At 38.0% G+C, this 20,531-nt stretch overlaps 1 protein-coding gene across 1 annotated transcript in view; it reads left to right on the top strand.

The window, feature by feature from the left end:
- The window catches only part of CDKL2 (cyclin dependent kinase like 2), a 35,070-nt gene extending 19,994 nt beyond the window's left edge, over positions 1 to 15,076 (top strand). Inside the window, exons 8-14 of the mRNA XM_082838126.1 lie at positions 538 to 673; positions 1,724 to 2,022; positions 2,624 to 2,717; positions 6,467 to 6,590; positions 6,820 to 6,926; positions 12,489 to 12,577; positions 13,559 to 15,076. Coding sequence (XP_082694252.1) covers positions 538 to 673; positions 1,724 to 2,022; positions 2,624 to 2,717; positions 6,467 to 6,590; positions 6,820 to 6,926; positions 12,489 to 12,554 — 826 coding nt within the window. The 3' untranslated portion in view covers positions 12,555 to 12,577; positions 13,559 to 15,076. The remainder of the gene's footprint in view (positions 1 to 537; positions 674 to 1,723; positions 2,023 to 2,623; positions 2,718 to 6,466; positions 6,591 to 6,819; positions 6,927 to 12,488; positions 12,578 to 13,558) is intronic.
- The last annotated feature ends 5,455 nt before the right edge of the window (positions 15,077 to 20,531 follow it).

The following is a 20,531-nucleotide window of genomic DNA, read 5'->3' as shown; positions in this document are numbered from 1 at the left end:
CAGACAACCATTGCACTTTGATTTGTAGCAGAGGTACTTTACGCATATTCCTATTTTGTCACACAGAATGTGGAAAAAGATATGTTCAGGGGTTTAGATTTAATTAAGTAAATATATATCTTTTTTACTGCTCCATCAGGGACATTCTTAAACAAAACTGCCCCCCACCCCTTTTAACCTGAGAATGTGTGGCTAGGAAGGATACAATAACTGCTAGTAAAGTTTGGTGCCACTGCTGCAATTCTTGGTAAGCCACCTGCAATTTTACCCCCCACTGCTTTTTATACCATCAGTGCAAATGTCAACATGGTGAAAAAGAAGTCGCCTTCGTAATAAGATGAGAGCTTTGACCTCGTGAACCTCCTGAAATGTTCTCAGGGATTCCCAGTTCTGCAGACTACCTCATTTCTTGTTTTGAATAACACAGTTGAGTTTAATACTCAATTTTTAAAAATAAATATCTTGAAAACCATTTTTTTCCTAGATTTATCTGTCTCATACAATCTTATTTTATTGACACATGTAATTTTTATGTAGGTTTTCTCAGGAACTGCAGTTAAAAGTACAGAAAGATGCCAGAAACATTTCTTTATCTAAAAAACCCCAAAACAGAAAGAAGGAAAAGGAAAAAGATGATTCCTTGGATGAAGAGAGAAAAACACTTGTGGTACAGGTAAATTTCCATGTTTTAATGTGTATTAAATTTTAAATTTAATATATCCTTAAATTTGGGGGGTGGGGGGCAGGGAATAATGAAGATCTTAAAAGTTTCCTGAGTGGCTAACAAGTTAACTTTTAGCTTACTTGTAAAAATGTATCTTTTCTGTAGACATTACCTGTTTAAAAAAAATCTTAGCATATCATGTACTGAAGGCCTACTGTGTGCCAGTCTGTGCAATAGGGCTTGTCAGGAAATCACTCTCATCCAGGAGCATTTAGACACATGTGTGCACACCCACATGCAAACACATGGACACAAACACATGCACACACCATTTTCTTACCTTAAATGATAGGAAAGAAAAATGTAATTTTTAGAATTTTATATAAAGTAGAGCATTTAAAAATTGAGATTTGGGTACTCAATTTATTTAAAGTTTACTTTTCTTGGTAATTTATCCAGAATCTGTTCTTGGTAAGATAATTCAAATCTGCCACCAACCCACTCCCATTTCTCAAGTGAACCCAAAGAAGAATGAGTCCTCAATTCTGTGTTCCCTGACTCTAAATATATGAGAACAAAAGCCAGCATGTTTGAGTCCTCTTCCATTGTTTTCCACTGAAATATAAATGTGATATGTGTGTATATCATTAAATTTGATATATATATATATATATATATATATATATATATATATATATATATATATATATATATATCTCAGAGCTAGTGTGAGTTTCATTTTCATTTGAAATAGATGTCTGACTGAGAATCCCGGGTTTAATTATAATTCCATAGGTAGAATAAGAAAAACTGGAGCACAAGAAGGTGATATCTCGGGCTTCCCTGGCAGTCCAGTGGTTAAGACTTCCAATGCAGGGGGCCCTGGTTTGATCTCTGGTCAGGGAACTAAGATCTCACATGCCGCACAGTGCAGCCAAAAAATTTTTTTTAAAAAGGGGATGTCTCTGGAATTCTGCTTTCGTTGATAAAATACTTTATAGGACAAGGTGATTTTTCATTCTCCTCAGATCATTAATGTTATTAACATTTTTGTAACAGGATACAAATGCTGATCCCAAAATTAAGGATTCTAAAGCATTTAAAGTAAAAGGATCAAAAATGGATGGAGAAAAAGTTGAAAAAGTCAGTCGAACTTCAAACGCCAGCTGTCTCAATGACAATGGGATGAGCCACATCAAAACAGTGCCTTCAACAAGCCTCCGACATGGCAGCAATGGCAGCGTGGGCCACACAAGAAATCCAGGCATGGCAATTCCTCCACTTACGTACAACCTTTCTGCGGTGGCTCCCACTGTTAATTCTGGAATGGGAACTATCTCAGGAGCTCAGAGTTACAGGTATGAATTAGGAAAATAAGAACAAAATGTTGTTTAAGGAAAGGACATCTTTACAAATTGCAAATATTTATCAATTCAGCCACATGTATTATTACTCTCAGGTTTCTGAATCCTATTCATTTTTGTCAGGTTACTGTTTCAAAAGACTTCTTGGCTAATGTGATAAAAATGATTAGCATTGGATCAAAAAATTTACCTGAGTCCTAAGAAAATAAGGTTGTATTATTTAAGGTGAAGGAATCTATAGCTATTTAGTCTAATAACACAAAAGGAGTTTGTCATTATAAAAGAGATAATTGGTTTTGAGCGTCTGCTGCTTCATGGCATGGCTGTGGGCATGTAATAGTACAAAGGAGTTCCTGTTGGGAATTTCGCAGAAAGGAAGGTAATTTATTGGCATTGAAGGCTGAGTGGGAGGCATGAAGGTAGTGGTAAAGGACAGAATGTTTCACCAGATCTGTGAGCATTGTATGTTTTTAAGAGTAGGCATTAAATTCTGATTAAACTGCATGTCACTTGATGTTGGGTCTTTTGATTTTGTGCTTGAAAAAAATAATTACTGCTGGGTCTAACGCAAATTTTTTTGTGACTTTTGTTACAGAGTGGATGAGAAAACCAAGAAGTATTGTATTCCATTTGCTAAACCAAATAAACATTCTCCAGCAGGAGTTTATAATATTAATGTGACCACATCGGTAAGTGAACTGTTTCAGAGGCAGAAGAGCAAACATTAGTCATTTCTAGACTTCTATTAATAGTAAATATGATAGTGAAGAACTGAGAGTTTTATTGAGAGACGTATCATAAAGTGGAAACTTAATGATGTATATATCATCCCAGCGTGTCAAAATCATAAATGTGAGAGACAAGTTTAAGTTTCATAAGTCTGGAAATTTAAATATAACATGTTATTGTTATATAGAATGGATAAACAATAAGATCCTACTGTGTAGCACAGGGAACTATATTCAATAACCTGAGATAATGGAAAAGAATATAAAAAGATATATATACGTATAACTGAATCACCTTGCTGTACAGAAGAAATTAACCCAATATTGTAAATCAACTATACTTCAATAAAAAAAGATGTTATTATTAAAATGATATCTGTTTTAATTTTTTCAGTAATGGTAAAGTTTCTTAACCTAATGCTTGGTGATCAGTTCTTTTTTAGAGTAGATGAGAAGATAAGTTGTCTTGTCTCACCCACACCAGGAAATAGTCTATTTATTCATTTAATAAATATTGATTATCTATTATGTTTAAGTCACTGAAGAAGAATGTCAGTCTTTCTCTTCAGGAATCTCGTGGTTTAGTAGAGAATCAACACATTAAAACAGTGTCAGATTGCAGTAGTAGAAGCATGTCAAGATTCAGAGGTCTTCTGAAGGTTCAGAGGAGCGTTATTACGCTGAACACAGCTGCCAGAATGCTTCTTTTTAAAGTTAAGTTGAATCATCATTGTTCTTCCACTCAAAACCCTCCATTGGCTTCTCATCTCTGAGTAAAGACCAAAGTGCTTTTAGGGCCTGTTAGTCCCTGAGTGACTCACTCCCTCATCCCTCTATCCCACCCCTGGCTACTCTCATTTTTGATCACTCCATTCCAACCACATTGACTGCCTTGTTATTCCTGGAACATGGCAAGATATACTCCCACATATGGGTTTTTGTACTTGCTATTTCCTCTGTTTTAGAACATTCTTTCCCCAGATAATCCAAAGAATTTGCTTTTTCTCCTCCTTGGCCTACATGAAACCTTATTGTGAGGTCTTCCCAAATATTTTAACTCATTTTGTCTATTATTCTCTCCCCTCCCCTTGCTTAATTGTTTTTCTTCCATTGCCTTACCTGACATCCTCTATTCTCTTATTTATATATGGTCTGTCTCTCCCTCCCCCTGCCCACTACCCCGAATGTAAACTTCCAAGGAAGGATTTGTGCTTTCTTTGTTTTCCTCACTGCTCTGCCCCACACCTAGAACAGTGTCTAGCGCATTGAAGCTGTTTAAGAAGTGTGGTGAATAGATTTTTCTGCCAGGGAAGGGGAGGTATGGGTGTATTCCCCAAAGAGTATTTTTCTCACGAATTTCCCTTCTCTACCTCTCCCATTATCCTCAGAGCTGAAAAATATAGCCTTCTTTTCATATCTCTCATGATTGCATTTGTTTTTCTTTTAACTATTCTTAGCCTATAATTTCGGTACCCATAATACTTTCCTTTTTGATATATCCTACTCATTTATTTGTGGATATTTTTGTGTTTTACCTTCCTGGTCTGCTCTGGAAGATTATTTTGATCAGCAAGTCTTTTCAAAGTAGCTGGCTCAATACCATTTTGCTGGAATTGATATTAGCCTTCTTTCGGGCATTGCATTATCAATGCTGGCTGATAATCTTAGATCTCATTTCTGTTTATCCTTCTTTAGAATAGGCAATCAAAAAAGGAGGTAAAGATTAGTAGGGAGAAGACCCACTGGAGTCTTTTCTTAATGAAAATTAACCGAGGCAGAACTAACGCTGAACTTTCTTCAGCTTCTAGGTTTAACATCAATAGGCTTCTCCCATGCTTTATGCCCTGATTCTGAGATGTGAATACATATATTATTATAAACATCTCTTATGTATTTTATGTGTCACTTTTTTTTTTTTTGTAAATTTATTTATTTTTGGCTGCGTTGGGTCTTCATTGCTATGTGTGGGCTTCTCATCGCGGTGGCTTCTCTTGTTGCGGAGCACGGGCTCTAGGTGCACGGGCTTCAGTAGTTGTGGCCTGCGGGCTCTAGAATGCAGGATCAGTAGCTGTGGCGCACAGGCTTAGTTGCTCCGCAGCATGTGGGATCTTCCCGGACCAGGGCTCGAACCCGTGTCCCCTGCATTGGCAGGCAGATTCTTAACCACTGCACCACCAGGGAAGTCCATGTGTTACTTTTTGAGTATATAAATCTAGTAGTTTGGACTCATTATTTTATTGTTTTATACTTGCAGATAGTTTTTTTTTTAACTAATTATTTTATTTTACAGCTGATTTGAACCTTGAACCTTAGCACTCATTCTATTAAAAGAGCAAATAGAGGGGGCTTCCCTGGTGGCACGGTGGTTGAGAATCCACCTGCCAATGCAGGGGTAATGGGTTCGAGCCCTGGTCCAGGAAGATCCCACATGCCACGGAGTAACTAAGCCCTTGTGCCACACTACTGAGCCTGTGCTCTACAGCCCATGAGCCACAACTGCTGAGCCCGTGTGCCACAACTGCTGAAGCCCGCTTGCTGGAGCCCGTGCTCTGCATCAAGAGAAGCCACTGCAATGAGAAGCCCATGCACTACAACAAAGAGTAGCGTCCACTCTCTGCAACTAGAGCAAGCCCATGTGCAGCAACGAAGACCCAATGCAGCCATAAATAAATAAATAAATTTATTTATTTTTTTTTTAAAAAGAGAGAGCAAATAGAAACAGCCAAAACAAAGACACTCAAAAGCTCACTACAGGAATTTTGAAGACTTTCTGAGAGGCAGAGTAGCATAATTCACAGAATATTAAACTCGAGGTATCTGGAATCTCAGTGGCTTGACACTGTCATTATACTCTTTGTGTGTATATTTCAGTATACATACATATATGTGGATATACATGGACATACATAGGATTTCATTATCTATATGTGGTTTGTTTCCTTTTAGTAAATCATATAATCTCTCTATGTATCATCTGTTTTGAAAATGTGGAAAAGAATGTAGAGTTTCTGTGATTCTCAAATGAAACAGATAGGGAACTTGTCAAAGTCATAAAGGTGCAGAAGTGAAGTGCTGCTGTGCTGTTCTTCTCTTTATTATTTTTCCAGACTTTATCAAATATGAAGTAATAGTGCTTAGAAAGATTAGGAATATGATTGAAGTTATAATTTTATACTTAATAAACTGTATTTCTAGGAAAATGATATTTGCTAACAGTGAGGAGTAAGACAAGGACAGATGTAAGAGAATGAGTCACAAGATTATTATTGGGAAAGCGAAAAATGTGCTAGGAGATGTGATATACATGACAAGATGAACTATTCAAAATTCATGTGGCAACAGCAACTATGCTAAAAAGCCCAGCAAGTGTCATAAGACCTGACCTTGCTGGCCTGAAAGACCAGGACACTGATGCCCATCTTTTAACCTCGTACTGCTTGCCAGGACTTACACTGAAGTTTGGTGGGGGGAGAAGGAGAAACTCATAGCAACCAACCAATCTGCTTGTTAGTAATTTTAATAGATTTAAAGAGGAAGAGGTTTGAAAGAACTGGATGAAATTGTTTTGTATGTTATTAGTGTTCTTCAAATTTTGTATTATTCTAGCTTTTCAATTCTATAAATTTTAGGATATGAACATAGTAGTTATGAAAGGGGGCAAGCTTACCTGGAGGCTAATTCATTTGTGTTAACCATTCTGATGATATTAGGTTGCTAGTGAAAAGAGTCTACTTCAGGCAGATAAGAAAAGAAGGGAATACTCAAAGAGAGATGTCCGTTTGCCTGAACTAAACTATAATCATCTCCCTGAACTAAAAGCCTTGGAAGGCATCGGTATGTTTGTAACGCTTTTACTTTTTCAGCCCTTTTGTTTACATTATTTAAAATGTATGTTAAGTAAAATAATAGAATATTAAAAATTTATAGTAACTTTACATATTTAAGTATGTGAAAATGTACAGACTTATGTACAATAAGTACCTACCAAGGGACAGATACTGAATGTGAAGAACTAACAAAAACGTCTGATTTTCTCACTGTGTTTATGGTTATTTTTATCTAGCTCGAAATTCCAGGCTAATAAAGAAGGAGAACAAAAATCTTTCAGAATCTCGAATTCCTTCTCTGGTCGCTATTGACTTGCACACCTTCAATACTGCATTACATCAGGTATAGAAATACTCTCTGTAGGACGCATGGAACTCGGGTCTCTCTCATATTTCCTCTTAAAGTGTCCTATGGAGAGTTTGCTCTTAAGAATTGGGCAGGTTTATTAGTGGGATCTATAAAAAGTTTGTTAAATTTTGTTTTATGGTTCATTGCATTAAGTACCCTTATATATATAAATATATATATTTACATGAACATTTCCCAGTTTACAGTGATCAGTTTTTCATAGATTAAAAAATTGTGTGTGTGTGTGCATGCATGTGTGTAGCCTAGCTATAACTATAGGCTTTATGGTAGTTTATGATATTTCACTGCATTAATACCAAAGTTGTTACCTTTCAAAGAGTGAAACTCTTTTTGGAATAGTTTTTTTTTTTTTTTTTTTTTGTGGTACGCGGGCCTCTCACTGTTGTGGCCTCTCCCGTTGCGGAGCACAGGCTCCGGACGCGCAGGCTCAGCGGCCATGGCTCACGGGCCCAGCCGCTCCGCGGCATGTGGGATCCTCCCGGACCGGGGCACGAACCCGCGTCCCCTGCATCGACAGGCGGACTCGCAACCACTGCGCCACCAGGGAAGCCCTGGAATAGTTTTTATTATCTTAAAATGTATTCTCCATTTGACACTTTTCCCCGGGGCAATCCATTCCATCCATGCTAAAGATTTTCTATTCCATACAGTCTTTTGCTATAATTCCTCTTATCTCTTCAGATATTTATATTTCTGCTACTTTTATATCAACAACAGTCATATCACTAAGAAAACTGGCCAGCTTTTTAATCTCCTGAGCCATCCATAACTAACTACAAACTTGGGATATGAACCATTGAACTTTCCCTTTACTTCTTCAAACAGACTTTCACCTTTGCTTGATGCTAGGCAACTTTTGTTTTGGAATTCTCCATCCTCATTGTTTAAGGATTTCCACTTCATAGACAGCCCCTGTAGGTAGCCTCCTTCTCTATGCCCATGCTTTTTCCTACTGTTACTCTTTAAATTATTCTGTAGAGCTCTGCAAACAAGGGGAATGATATTGTTGAGGATCACAAATTGCAGAGGCAGTTACCCAGTGATTCTGAAAAAAACGCTTACAGACTGCTGCTGCTTTTGCCTTATCTCTTGCCAGCAATTTCGGGAGCAACATCGTCAAAGCTGAACAAATTCCTGTTGTGTGAAGATGAATCACTGCCACAGATTTTACATTGAGGGGCTACAGAGTCTCAGGAAATTCCCGTATACTTCTAAACTGAAATATGGATTTTAAAGCTGCAGAATTTTCCACTTGCTCTTTGTGAGCACACTATTGTTCAAATCACTTTTCAGGGTTGACATAGCTCAATCTAGTTTCATGCAATGGAAGAAAGGCTTTGGCTGCCTTCCCACTTCTTCAATATTTTTATTTCTCGTTCGGAACTAATCCTTTTATATTTATACACTGGTTCTGCATTTTTACTCTCAGTTTATTTGTTAAATTTCCATTTGCATTTAAAATAAAGAAGAAAGTAGGTGTAGTGAAAAACACAAATTAACACCAAAGTAACACGAGCTTATGTCTGAAAAATCTGAGTGGAAAGAGAACAGGAGACTGAAAGCAAAAGGCCTGCTGGCAGAGGCTGTGACCTGCCTTGCAGTCTTACTCCATGGTATTCATCTATGCACTAAACTACATTTTGTTTCTGTACATAACACAAACATTTTCACATTTATGAAACTCTATTATGTACCTCTGGAACAATCTGTAAGATAGATTTTGTAAGTAAAATATTACTTCATCCATGGAATCTGTCTCCACTCCCTCACCCCCATGTGCTTACATGTCTTATGTACTTAGAGACGTAGCTTCAGATTTTTTCCTCTAAGCACTGTTTTCTTCATCCCACAAATTTCGATATGTTGTATTTTCATTATCATTCCATTCAAACATTAAAACATTTTTCCTTGTAATTTCTTCTTTAACCCAGTGATTATTTAGAAATGTGTTGTTTAATAGTTAGATATTTGGGCGTTCCTTAGATATTTTATTATTAATTTGTAATTTAATTCCATATGGTCAGAGAATATACTCTGTATGATTTTGATGTTTTTAGATTCACTGAGATGTGTTTTGTGGCCCAGCACATGGTCTATCTTGGTGAATGAACCTTGTTCTCTTGAAAATAATGTATATTCTTTAGTTGTTGGATATAGTATTCTATAAATGTGAAATCCAATTAAGGTTGATAGTGTTGTTTAGACATTTTATGTCCTTAATGCTTTTTTGGTTTAGTTCCATCAGTTCCTGAAAGAGTGCTGTCAAAATATTTTACTATGATTGTGGAATTGTCTGTTTTTCTCTTACATCTGTCTATTTTTGCTTCATGTATTTTAAATCCGTCTTATTAGGTACATACACATTTATACTTGCTTTGTCTTCCTGATACATTCTCCCTTTTATCATTATGAAATGTCTCTTTCTCTCATGGTGCTCTGTGCCTTGAAGTCAATTTTATCTGAGATTAAAGCAGTCACTCCAGCCTACTTCCACTTATTTGTTTCCATAGTACATCTTTCTACTTTCATTTACTTTCAACCTATCTGGTTTTGTATTTAAAGTGTTTCTTTTGCCAACAGCATATAAATTAGGGTCTTCCCTTTGTAGCTATTCTCTCAATTCTGATTCTTGTAATTGGAATGTCTGTTTGTTTTCTATTTCTGCTAACAAATTACTACCAACTTAAAACAATCTCCATTTATTATAGGCTCCATAGGTCAGAAGTCCAGGCACAGCTGCTGCTCTCCTTAAGAGTCTCATGGGCTGAAACCAAGACGTCAGCAGGGCTGCATTTCTTTCTGGAGGCTCGCGCGGGTATCCGTTTCCAGGCTCATTCACGTTGTTGGCAGCATCTAGTTCCGTGTGGTTGTGGGACTGAGGTCCCTGTTTCCCTGCTGGCTGGCTCGTGGGAGTTGTTCTCGTTCTCAGCTTCTTGAGTCCGCTCACATTCCTTGGCTCATGGCCTAATTCCATGATCCTCAAAGCCAGCAACAGGGGTTGAACCTTTCTTACTCCTTGACTCTCTCTTACGTCCCCTTCTGCCTCATCTTTCTGAAGTTCTTCCCATTTTAAGGGCACATGTGATTTCTTGGGCCCACCAGGATAATCTCCCTATCTTAGGGTCAGCTGATTAATAGCATTAATTCCATGTGCAAAGTCCCTTCACAGCAATAGCTAAATTAGTTTGATTGACTAGCCAGGGACAGGAATCTTAGTGGAATATCTTTAGAATCCTGCCTACCACTAAATATTTAGGCCATTAACATTAATGTGATTATTGATATGTTTGGATCTAGCTCTGTCTTTTCATTAGTTGTTTTTTGTTCCTCTGTTTTCCCTTTCCAACCTTCTTTTGAATTTGAATATTGTTAGTATTGGCTTTTTGGAGATACCTCTTTGCATTATTTTTTAGTGACTTCTCTAGGGATTACAGTATACATAACTAATCTTTCATAGTCTACTTAGAGTCAATATTGTACCACTTGTAAAATGTAGAAACCTTGCAAATGTATTTCCGTTCCTCCCACCTGAACTTTATGTTACAGTTTGCATTTGTATTTTGTTCACATACATTGAAAACCTCACTATACTGTGTTATACCTTTTGCTTTCAATAGTCATAAGTATTTTATGGGAAGAAAGTAGTTTTCTGTGTTTACCTAACTACTTACTGTTTCTGTTGTTCTTCGTTCTTAAAGATTACAGTTTTATTTTCTAGTATTATTTTCCTTCAATCTGAAAGACCTCCTTTAGTGTTTCTTGCAGAGCAGGTCTGATGGTGACAAACTCTTTTAGTTTTCTTTCATTTGGGAATGACATTATTTTGCCTTCTTTCCTGAAATATATTTTCACTGGATATAGAATTTGAGTTGGTAGGTTTAAAAATTTTCTTTTTCTCTCAGGACTATAAAGGTATTATTTCTTCGTCTTCTGATCTCTACGATTTCTGGTGGGAAATTCTCAGGTATTTGAATTGTTACCCTTAAGTAATGTTTCATTTTTCTCTAGCTGCTTTCAAGATCTAATCTTTACCTTTTGTGTTTATTAGTTTGAATATGATATGTCTAGGCATAGTTTTCTCTGAGTGGATCCTTTTGGAGTTTGCTAAGCTTCTTGAATCTGTAAATTTATCTCTATTACCAAATTTGGGAAGTTATTGGTCACTATTTCTTCAAACATTTTTTTCCTGCCTAATTTCTTTCTCTTCTCCTTCTGAAGTTCTAATGAATGACATGTATGTTAGATCTTTTGGTAGGTATTTTCTCACAGGTTCCTGAGACTGTTCACTTTCTTCAATCTTTTTTCATTCTATTTTTCAGATTGAGTAATTTCTATGGATCCTTCCTCAAGTTCTTTGACTACTTTGTCACTTCCATTCTGCTAGTAATTTTAAAATTTCAGATAATGTATTTTTTAGTTCTAAAATATCCACTTAGTTCTTTTTTAGAAATTCTATTTCTCTACTAAGAATTCCTGTCCCTTCGTTCATTTCAAGTATGTATAAATTTCCAGCACCTGGGCCACCTCAGGATTGCCTTTATCTTTTGACTGCCTTTTCCCTTGAGAATGAATCACACTTTCCTGGATCTTTTTATGTCCAGTAATTTTGAATTGTATCTCGGATATTGTAAACGTTGTATTGTATAGTCTCTGGGTCTTGTTATAATCTTCAGGAGAATGTTGAAATTTTTATTTTAGTAAGCAGTCACCCAAGTTTTGTTTACACTGTAAATTCTGCCTTACCTTCTGTGAGAGGTGGTTTAAATCTCAGTTCTCTAAGTCTTTGTCATCCTAGTTTGCGTCTGTCCTGCACTTGTGTAGTTCAGGGCTTAGTTGGAGGCTTGTACAAGTGATTAAAATCTCATTCACTTCTCTAAATTGAATTTAGACAATTGCTATGCTGTTGGGAGCTATCCCATGCATGCATGCATACCTCAGGAACTGGACGGAGACTTCTGTGGGTTTATACATAGAATTAGAGGGTCCCCTTCTCTAGTTCTCTTCCCTCCGGAGTCCCCCCCCCTACTTTTTGCCCTGCAGGGACCCCTTTTTCTGACTATAAAGATGGGGTTCCTTTCAGACTTCTAGCTTCTTGCACTTCTTTACGACTCTGAGACTAGGGCTTGCCCTTTGGGCAAAGTCACAGAAGTGAAAAACAAACAAAATTGGAAACCTACCCCCTTGTGAAGGGATACATCTCCAAGTTTTGACTCTTTCCCTTAATCCTCAGTTTTTTTTCTATTTTTTCTAAAGGGTTTTGTTTTGTTCGTTCATTGATTTTGGTGATAGGTAGACATGGGTTATAGTGGGTTTACATTGCCCTGGCACATCAGAAGTATCTTTTAACATATGTACCAACAAAGAGGTCAAAGAATAAGATGAAGCCCTTACTTCGTCTTCTTCTGTGTAAGCAACTTGAGCTATGACTAGTTCCCAAGTTCTAATCATCTGATATTTGAACAAGAATTGGGATTTTGAGGAAGTAAGACTTTTACAATTACTGAGACTCTATAATGCTCATTTATTAACTTGTAGGTATCAGGATCTCCCCTGTCAGATGATTCAGAGGCCGATTTGCCTCAAGTGGAACACCAGCACTGACTGTCATTTTGGTTCTGAGCTGGGTAGGTCTGATTTCTCACCCTTGAAGCTGTGTAACCTTTCATGGGAAATATTTTGTAGCTTGCTGAAGCAACAAATTCTACAGCTGAAACATTCTCCAATGATTGACTCTATGAGAACTCTTGACAGACAAGGAGTTGTACTACTTAAAAAAACAGGAGTAACTTTTGTCTCTGTGATGAAATCCCTTTTCATAGCGCTTGCATCTCTTGCTTTTAAACTAATCTCCTGTATTTTATTGGATACAATAATGTGAACTTAGGGTGACAAGTGCTCCAGAAGGATATATACTTATCTCCCATATCAGTCATTTGCCCTTTGGGTTTATAAAGCAAGAAAGAGTAAATGATTGCCTGGTAATCTTTTTCCTAATAAAGAGGGATCATACCAAGTGATTGCCTTCCTTTTAAATATAACTTTTTAGTACTGAAAAATAAAAGAGAAAAAATCAGACCTTTTTGGACGATAATTTGCTATGTGAGTTCACACAAGTCATTCAAAAATAAAATCCTGCATTCTTATAACTGTGTTGTTGGAATTAACCCGTTAACCTCCACAAAGCATTTTGAATGTCTGTGACATCAAATGTGAATTTACTGTGATGTGCACAAATCTTAAGTTTTCATTTCTCATTTTTACAGGGTCCCTTCCAAGGGCCTAGTAGAAGTCATTGCAATGCATTTGCTATACATACTGCATAAACTGCAAGCTCTATAAAACTTGTATCTATTTTGTCAAAATCAGTCATTATTTACACAAAAGGAGATGCTGTGCTATACATGGTAGTTTTGGTGGATAATTATCCTGAAGACTGTCTTTAAAATCTTGTTTTTTATACATATGATCTAAGGTTTTCTTAGACCATGTAATACCTACCAATACCGTCAATATATACAATATGAGAAAGCAAGTGAGGTAGAAATCAATTTCTAGAAAGAATATATGTAAACTATTTAGTGGCATATGTCCCCCTTTGCTTTTAGATGCTGCCCTAGCCCTTGAGATGACATCCTTGTGCAACAAAAGTGCTGATATCCTAGAAGCAGAGATTTGTGGTTTTGAGCCTTGACTTCTGAACTGACTACATTTTCTGAGAAAGGCCTTGCAGCAGAAGAAAAGACAAAGACATCCATGTGTTTCAAAGGAACATTGAACAACTGTCCCTTCCCAACTGTTATCCCATCACTTTTCAAGTCCACTGATGCTATTTCAAGATGTATCCAATGAAAGAATAGTGATAGAGTTCTTGTTACATGAATGTGTATTTAATATTAGTAGATCGTGTATTTAAAGTGAGTAAAAAAAAAAAGGAGAAAGAGAGAAGCATTTAAAAGGTCATGTTATTTATGCATTGAATCTTGTGTGTTATTTGTATAAATGTGTACATTTATTTGGGAGTGGGTTTGGTGGTGGTAGGTGATAAAAACTAGGATCAGTTGAAGAAAATGAAAAAAAACCTGGGATCAGTAGGAGAAAATGTTTCCTTTACCCTAACTTAACTATAAAACACATTCAGAAATCTTGCTTGTTTCTAGGCTTTAAGGAGAAATGTAACTGCTCTCTGTGGATAGATGTACATCTTTGGTTTCTGTGATTATTGTTGATGTTTGATCAGTGTTATTGTGGGAATCTGGCCTCTCCGCTGATCTTCTAAGAACCACACTAAAGCAAATGTCGCAAAGAAGCCTTTTATTTCTAATGACCTAGTATGACTCTGGCATTGGGTAGTCCTCTGTTTTATAAGATTCTGGTGCTAATGTTCTTGTGTGTAGGAACGTGATTGGAACAAGAGTGGTGAAGGAGAATTTTGTACGTTTACCTTGGAGCTGCGTACTGTGCTTCTCATTAAAAAAAAGAGGTAGACATACAAAATTTGGGGATGGAAGCTGGGTTACCAATTGACTAGGGCTGATTACTCTTTTCTGGGCCAGTTGCTATGGAACTTCCCAGCTGGAGAAATTTTGGGGAGGGAATATCCACTGTTAGGACTTCACGCTTGTCCCACTGATAGTTTGAAGGTGATATCAGACAGAACCTAGAGGCGTTTCTGTCTCCTTGGGTCCTCCAAGGCCTCCCCCAAAGCTTTTCACAAGGTGCAAAATCATTTACCTACAGCCGACACATCTTTTCTAATGCGCTGGTTCACAACTTTTAGGTGGGAGAGTGAAACCAATTGGACTGCAGGTTTTGGTTTCTGGGTTGTAGGTCGTGCTCTGCGTTCATTATCTTAGAGGATGGTCGTTAAGGGGGCCAGAACTTGTGTGGACTTTTTTTTTTGCCTTAACCAATGAGCAATATGTTGTTTTTTCTAAAAGGCACTGGCTAGAACTCAGCCCAAACATTTAACTAGCACTTTTCTCTATTACTCTAAAGAGCTTAATATTGAAATTCTGACCTTAGACACTTGGGCTTTCAAAAGAGTAGGACATTCCAGAGGCAAAATAAGGGGCTCCAATGTAGAGTCTATAGGTGGTTCAACTGAAATTTGGTCTTGGTTTTGAAGCTCTATCTTTAAACTCTGACCAGGTGTTTGACTAGATTGGTGTGGCTAACATGCTGAACAAAATTAGTGTGTAAGTATTTGTAGGCTTCACATTAAAATATTATTATTTTATTTTTACTCTGAAAAATATTGTCAACAGACTCTAGCATGGAAAGCAGATAATACTTAAAAGCCAAGTGTTTCTCTAGCTTATTTCGATGTTATTTTTATGTAAAGATCCGTGTGAAAATATCACCCCAGTGTCTGAGGGTCCAAGATCAATTACCTTCTCATTTGCTTTTGGTATTTTTTGTTTATTAAAACATTGTGTGAACTTTAGAATTAAAGAACTAAAAGTTATTCACTCTAAGTCCAGCTTGAGACTTGAGGATCATATCTGGTTAGAACCGTGGCAGAACTTGAAAAAGAAGATTTTGCAAATTGGGGCCATAGACACTGAACCAAAAGAATCCCTTTTTTCAGTTTAAGATTACTTTACTTTGTCTCACCTACAAGGATATGATTAAGCCACTTACTAATAGAAAATATGTGTATGTACTGGTGGGGGGAAGTGGGCTTGCTGTGTGTATGTATGTTTTAAAATTAATAAATATTATATCTTACTGAGCTCCATACATGGTTTTTACTTGAACTTATTTAAGAGACCATGAATAATGTATACAACACCGTACAGTTTTAACAAATAAGTTTGAAATAATCTGTTAATTCTCTTTTTGAAATTTTGTATATAGGGGTGGCAAGTTAATTTTCTTGTACAGCCAGTGATACAAGCAACCTGGTCCTAAAGTAGCATGTCTTGGTAAAAGTTGTGACAGATTTCGCTTAGAACCTGGTTCTCCTGATTGAGAATCCTTGCTTGGTTAGAATAGCTGACTTCCTATAGAAATGGGGACACAGAAGATGTGTTTTCTTATGTGACTCTCTCATTATTGGTTCCTTTATTTTAGTTGTGCTACAATATAAGGCTGGATCTGTACTAAATTATGAGTCAGACTAGTCGGAAAAATGTGCTTCACTTGTTTTCTAAATGCTCCTCTATGTAACCGAACCACTGGCAGGAATTAGAAACACCAGCATCACTGCTTTTAAGGTTTTAAGGCTAGTCCTAGAGAATTGGACTAAATGGATTTTTCTCTATTGTTTTGTGTTGTGTTTTAGAATTGGAAATGGGTCCTTAACACTCCTCTATGTGAGTGAAAACTTATGTTCTCACATTGCTTTTTAAAGGGTCTTATTTTCTCTCTTTATAGCTTCAGACATGAAGTAACTTGAAAACGTAATTACCATAAAGCTTATCTATTTCTTAACACGTCTTTCTGAGAAGTGCCTTCCCACAAATCACTCGTCATCACTTGTAAGTAACTTGTGATTTAGAGCTTTGTGTTTGTAGATGTTTGTGGATATCTGATGTCGACTCTATTATATGCTGAGAAACAGAAAACAAAACAAAAACCCATTCACCAAATGTCATTTTCCTTTGCTTTCAGTGAAATTTTATTTCCCCCCATGGTGTAGCCTTATTTAATCCCTACTTGTACTTTGGCATGCCAGATCATCTCCTGTAGAAGTGAGGAAGGTTCTAGCGAAACTTTGAAAACTGTATTGTTGGTTAATGTGAATTAAATAAGAGTTGGGCTTCCCTGGTGGTGCAGTGGTTAAGAATCCGCCTGCCAATGCAGGGAACATGGGTTCGAGCCCTGGTCTCGAAGATCCCACATGCCATGGAGCAACGAAGCCCGTGAGCCACAACTACTGAGCCTGCGTGCCGCAACTACTGAAGCCCACGCACCTAGAGCCCGTGCTCTGCAACAAGAGAAGCCACTGCACGCAATAAGAAGCCCGCGCACCGAAGAGTAGCCCCTGCTTGCTGCAACTGGAGAAAGCCCGTGCGCAGCAACGAAGACCCAACACAGCCAAAGATAAATTTAAAAAAATTAAAAAAACAAAATTAAATCAAAAAAAAAGGAGTCAGGGAAATGAAACCAAAATATTTCAATTCAGCATGTCTTCCTGTCCCTACACTAGGGTAGGCTCTCTTATCAGTCAAGAGAACAGGTTTTTAATGTCAGTTTACCTCCATTTAGCTATCTCCTTGCCTCTAGTTCTGGAAAGCGATCTCCATTAACATTGCCACTAGAATTTAAAACAATCCTTCCATCCCACAGCAATGTTCCCATTGGTTACTTCCCTCCTGAACCTGCGTTTAGTCTTCTCCCTTAGATCATCACTCCTTTTGCTTACATGTATACCTACCTGTCTGTCTCCTCCACTGTATATTTTTTAAGTAGAAAAGCTGTTTATTAAATTGCTCCTAGACCCTCCAGAAGAGTCAGGGCCAGATTCTGAAGGCACACGGGCAAGTACAATACCCAGTGTCACCGCCCCCACCAAAATTTCTGTGTCTCTAAAGATTGGGAACTACATCTTATTTGTCTATTTCTGTTCCACACCATCTAGCTCTGTGATTTCCACATGATGATAATAATAGTAACCCTGTGAAGGTAGGAATGTTAGTCATGGTTTAGAGGCAAAGTGCAGTAAGTCCTCTACCTTCAATTTTTGAACTTTCAAAGTTGCGAACGTGCGTTCGTGTGTCCAGTCACGTAAGTTAGTTCACGTGTCTGGCGTACATTGTCACGTGCGTGCCTCCTCTACCAGTGGTTGTGCTTTTGTGTACTTTACTGTACAGTACTGTATAGAGTAGAGTAGTACAGTATCTTTATTTCAAGCCCAGGATGCCTGAAAGCAAGCGTAGAAGCAGCAGTGATGTAGCTGGTACTACTGTACTTTTCAAGGTACTGTACTGTAAGATTAAACATGTTTTCTTTATTTTTTGTGTCTGTTTTTTATGTATTATTTGTGTGAAAAATATTATAAACCTATTACAGTACACTACTATATAGCCGACCGTGTTAGTTGGGCACCTCGGCTAACCCTGTTGGCTTTATGAACAAACAGGACTTAACGAACGCGCTCTTGGAACGGAACTCATTCGTATGTAGGGGACTTACTGCATGGGCTTTGAAAGTTAAGAAGGTTACTCAGTGTCACTCAGTAAATGATAGAGCCATGGGTGTTTGTTGAAATAGATATATGGTCATGATTACTTAGATCTGGAATCAATTAAAATTTTTTTTGTTTAGATAATAAAAACCTTGGGAGCTTAGGCTCCTGGAGCTACACGCATCCTCGTCCACTTACAGAGGAGGAAGCATGTTTCTCCAGCCATAAACAAAACTTCACTTTACTCTTATTAAGCCAGATTTGGATACTGCTCACCTTGAATCAAGCATTGTAGCCAGGGGAATGGTGTGCACTGATTGGCTTGGGGCTCCGTTGCATTCCTTTGCTTGAATTAATAACAAGAGCAAAAGGAAACAGGATTATACTGATTGGGTTAGGCTAGTGACAGCCTACCCATGGAACCACCAGGCTTCCGCAGAGCTGGGGAGGCATACAGGACATGGATGCTGGAGAAAACAGTCCCAGTGCTCACCAGATAAGGATGTTTTGAAGCTGCAAATGTATGCTTCCTTTTAGATTTTCACCCATTCTGCCAAATTGTCCTCCAAAAATGCCGTACCAATTTCCATTCTCACCAACAGTGTCTGGGAAAGTACCTCCCCACGCCTGGACTATGGTAGATAATACTACTAATAATTTCCATGTGGACCAATCTGCTGAGTGAAGATTGTCTTGCTTTAGTTTACATTGTCTTGATTACTACTGAGGTTACACATGTTTTCATATATTTTTTCTTTTTAGATATTTATTGGTCACTTGCGTTCCTTCTTTGAAGAAAGGATACTAAAGGTCTTAAAAAGTGAGGCAAATTTTAGCTTGAGTGTTGGAGATTTTCCTTTGTAGATGCGTTTCATACTTCCTGAAAACAAAGGTAAACACCAGATTCAGATAATATAGCTTGGCTCAAAGTATATTGTAGATCAAAAATTATTTTAAACTGGGAAATGCAGCCCAGCCAGAAGGATGTATTTTAAATTATACTTGTCGTCCTAAGTAAGGTGTTCAGATCCCTTTTCTTCTGCTGAGTCTTGGGAGGAAATAAGTTAATGCGAGAGAAGCACTTTTTCCCTTCTAGGGCAGAGGAATGAAGACGTCAGCTCTGTTCGGATGGACAGGAATTATTTAAGGAGGGTTGTGAAAGGTCTGAGCTCGAGGGTTGCTGCAGCTGGCCTTACATCCATTTCACTACGACGACACCTTACTCCTTTGGCTCCGCCCAGGACTGCCCAGGGCTGTCAAGCGTGATCCAAGAGGGGGCAGTAGAGAGCGATTTCCTTCCCAAGGAGAGAAGCGCTAAAACCTGCGATAAATTTCACCTGAGGGGTATTATCTGCTCTTTTGTCCATGCAATAAGCCGTCTTCTTTCCCCGTTTTTAAGGGCCCAGTGTTAAGGATTGCGTAATCTATTTGAACCGCAGGGGTGGCAAGGAAGAACTGTAATAGACGGGCCATCAGATGGTGCCGGCCGTGGAGGGGCGCGCCCTGGTGGACATTGATAGTTAAACTCTCTGTTAGTCCGGTCTTAAAAGGTTTAGGAAGCAGAGTGGGAGCGGAGGAGACCCAACGCACGTGGCGTTTATCTCTCTGATTGGATCAGGGCTCCCCTACTGTCAGCAGGTGGCTGGTGACTCAGAGGTCAGCAAGGCAGAACCAGTGGCTGGAGGAGAGCTAGGCTGGTGGGAGCGTGGGGGCAATGAGGAGGAGCTGTGGACTTCACTGAGAATCCTGAGTAAAAGAGAAAAAACCTGAAGAGTTATGAAAGTAAATTTGCCTCACAACGATGAAATGGGAGCGGATGGGCAAATGCAGAGTGGCAGGAAGGCTGATCAGGCTACTTCCAAGAGAGCTAATCCAACAAAAGGGCGCTGAACATCTTTGGAATGAATCGGAAATATGGTTTTCAAGTGTGATTTACAAGCAGCAAAATGTAAGTTGATGCTCACAATGAATGGAAATTGGAAAATTAGTCCACACTGTGGCTCTGGCCACTTTTCTTGATTATATTGGAATGCAGCATAGGGAGTCCGCATGGTACAGCCTGAGGCACATTTCCAACCTTGGTATCAGTCAGCTAAGATGTATGTTAAGTCAGCAGTCAGTGCACTGGAGTTCTGAATTTACAAAAGTGTAGGGCATGTTGTTTAGGGGAAACAAGTTATCTATTATGTGTCTAAAAATAAAGTCCTCAATATACCTCTCAACATGTTGATTTGAAAAAATAAATCACCAATGAAAACTGAAAAGAGGCTATAGGAAAAGAGAAATACTTTGCCAGCATGGAAACAGAAACTTAAGACACATTTTACACACAACTCTATGACTATATGAAATCTACCTCTATTCTGAGTGATGGTGGGCATCTAATTCCCCAAGTGAAGGAACATGGTGAAAGATTTTTCCAGAAAAAGGTAAAGTGTTTACTATGTGCA

The sequence above is a fragment of the Leucopleurus acutus genome (assembly GCF_964270905.1).
Source record: "Leucopleurus acutus genome assembly, chromosome: 4".
NCBI classification, from domain to species: Eukaryota; Metazoa; Chordata; class Mammalia; order Artiodactyla; family Delphinidae; genus Leucopleurus; species Leucopleurus acutus.
The sequence above is the reverse complement of the archived record's forward strand: the minus strand, read 5'-3'. Positions and strand labels throughout refer to the sequence as shown.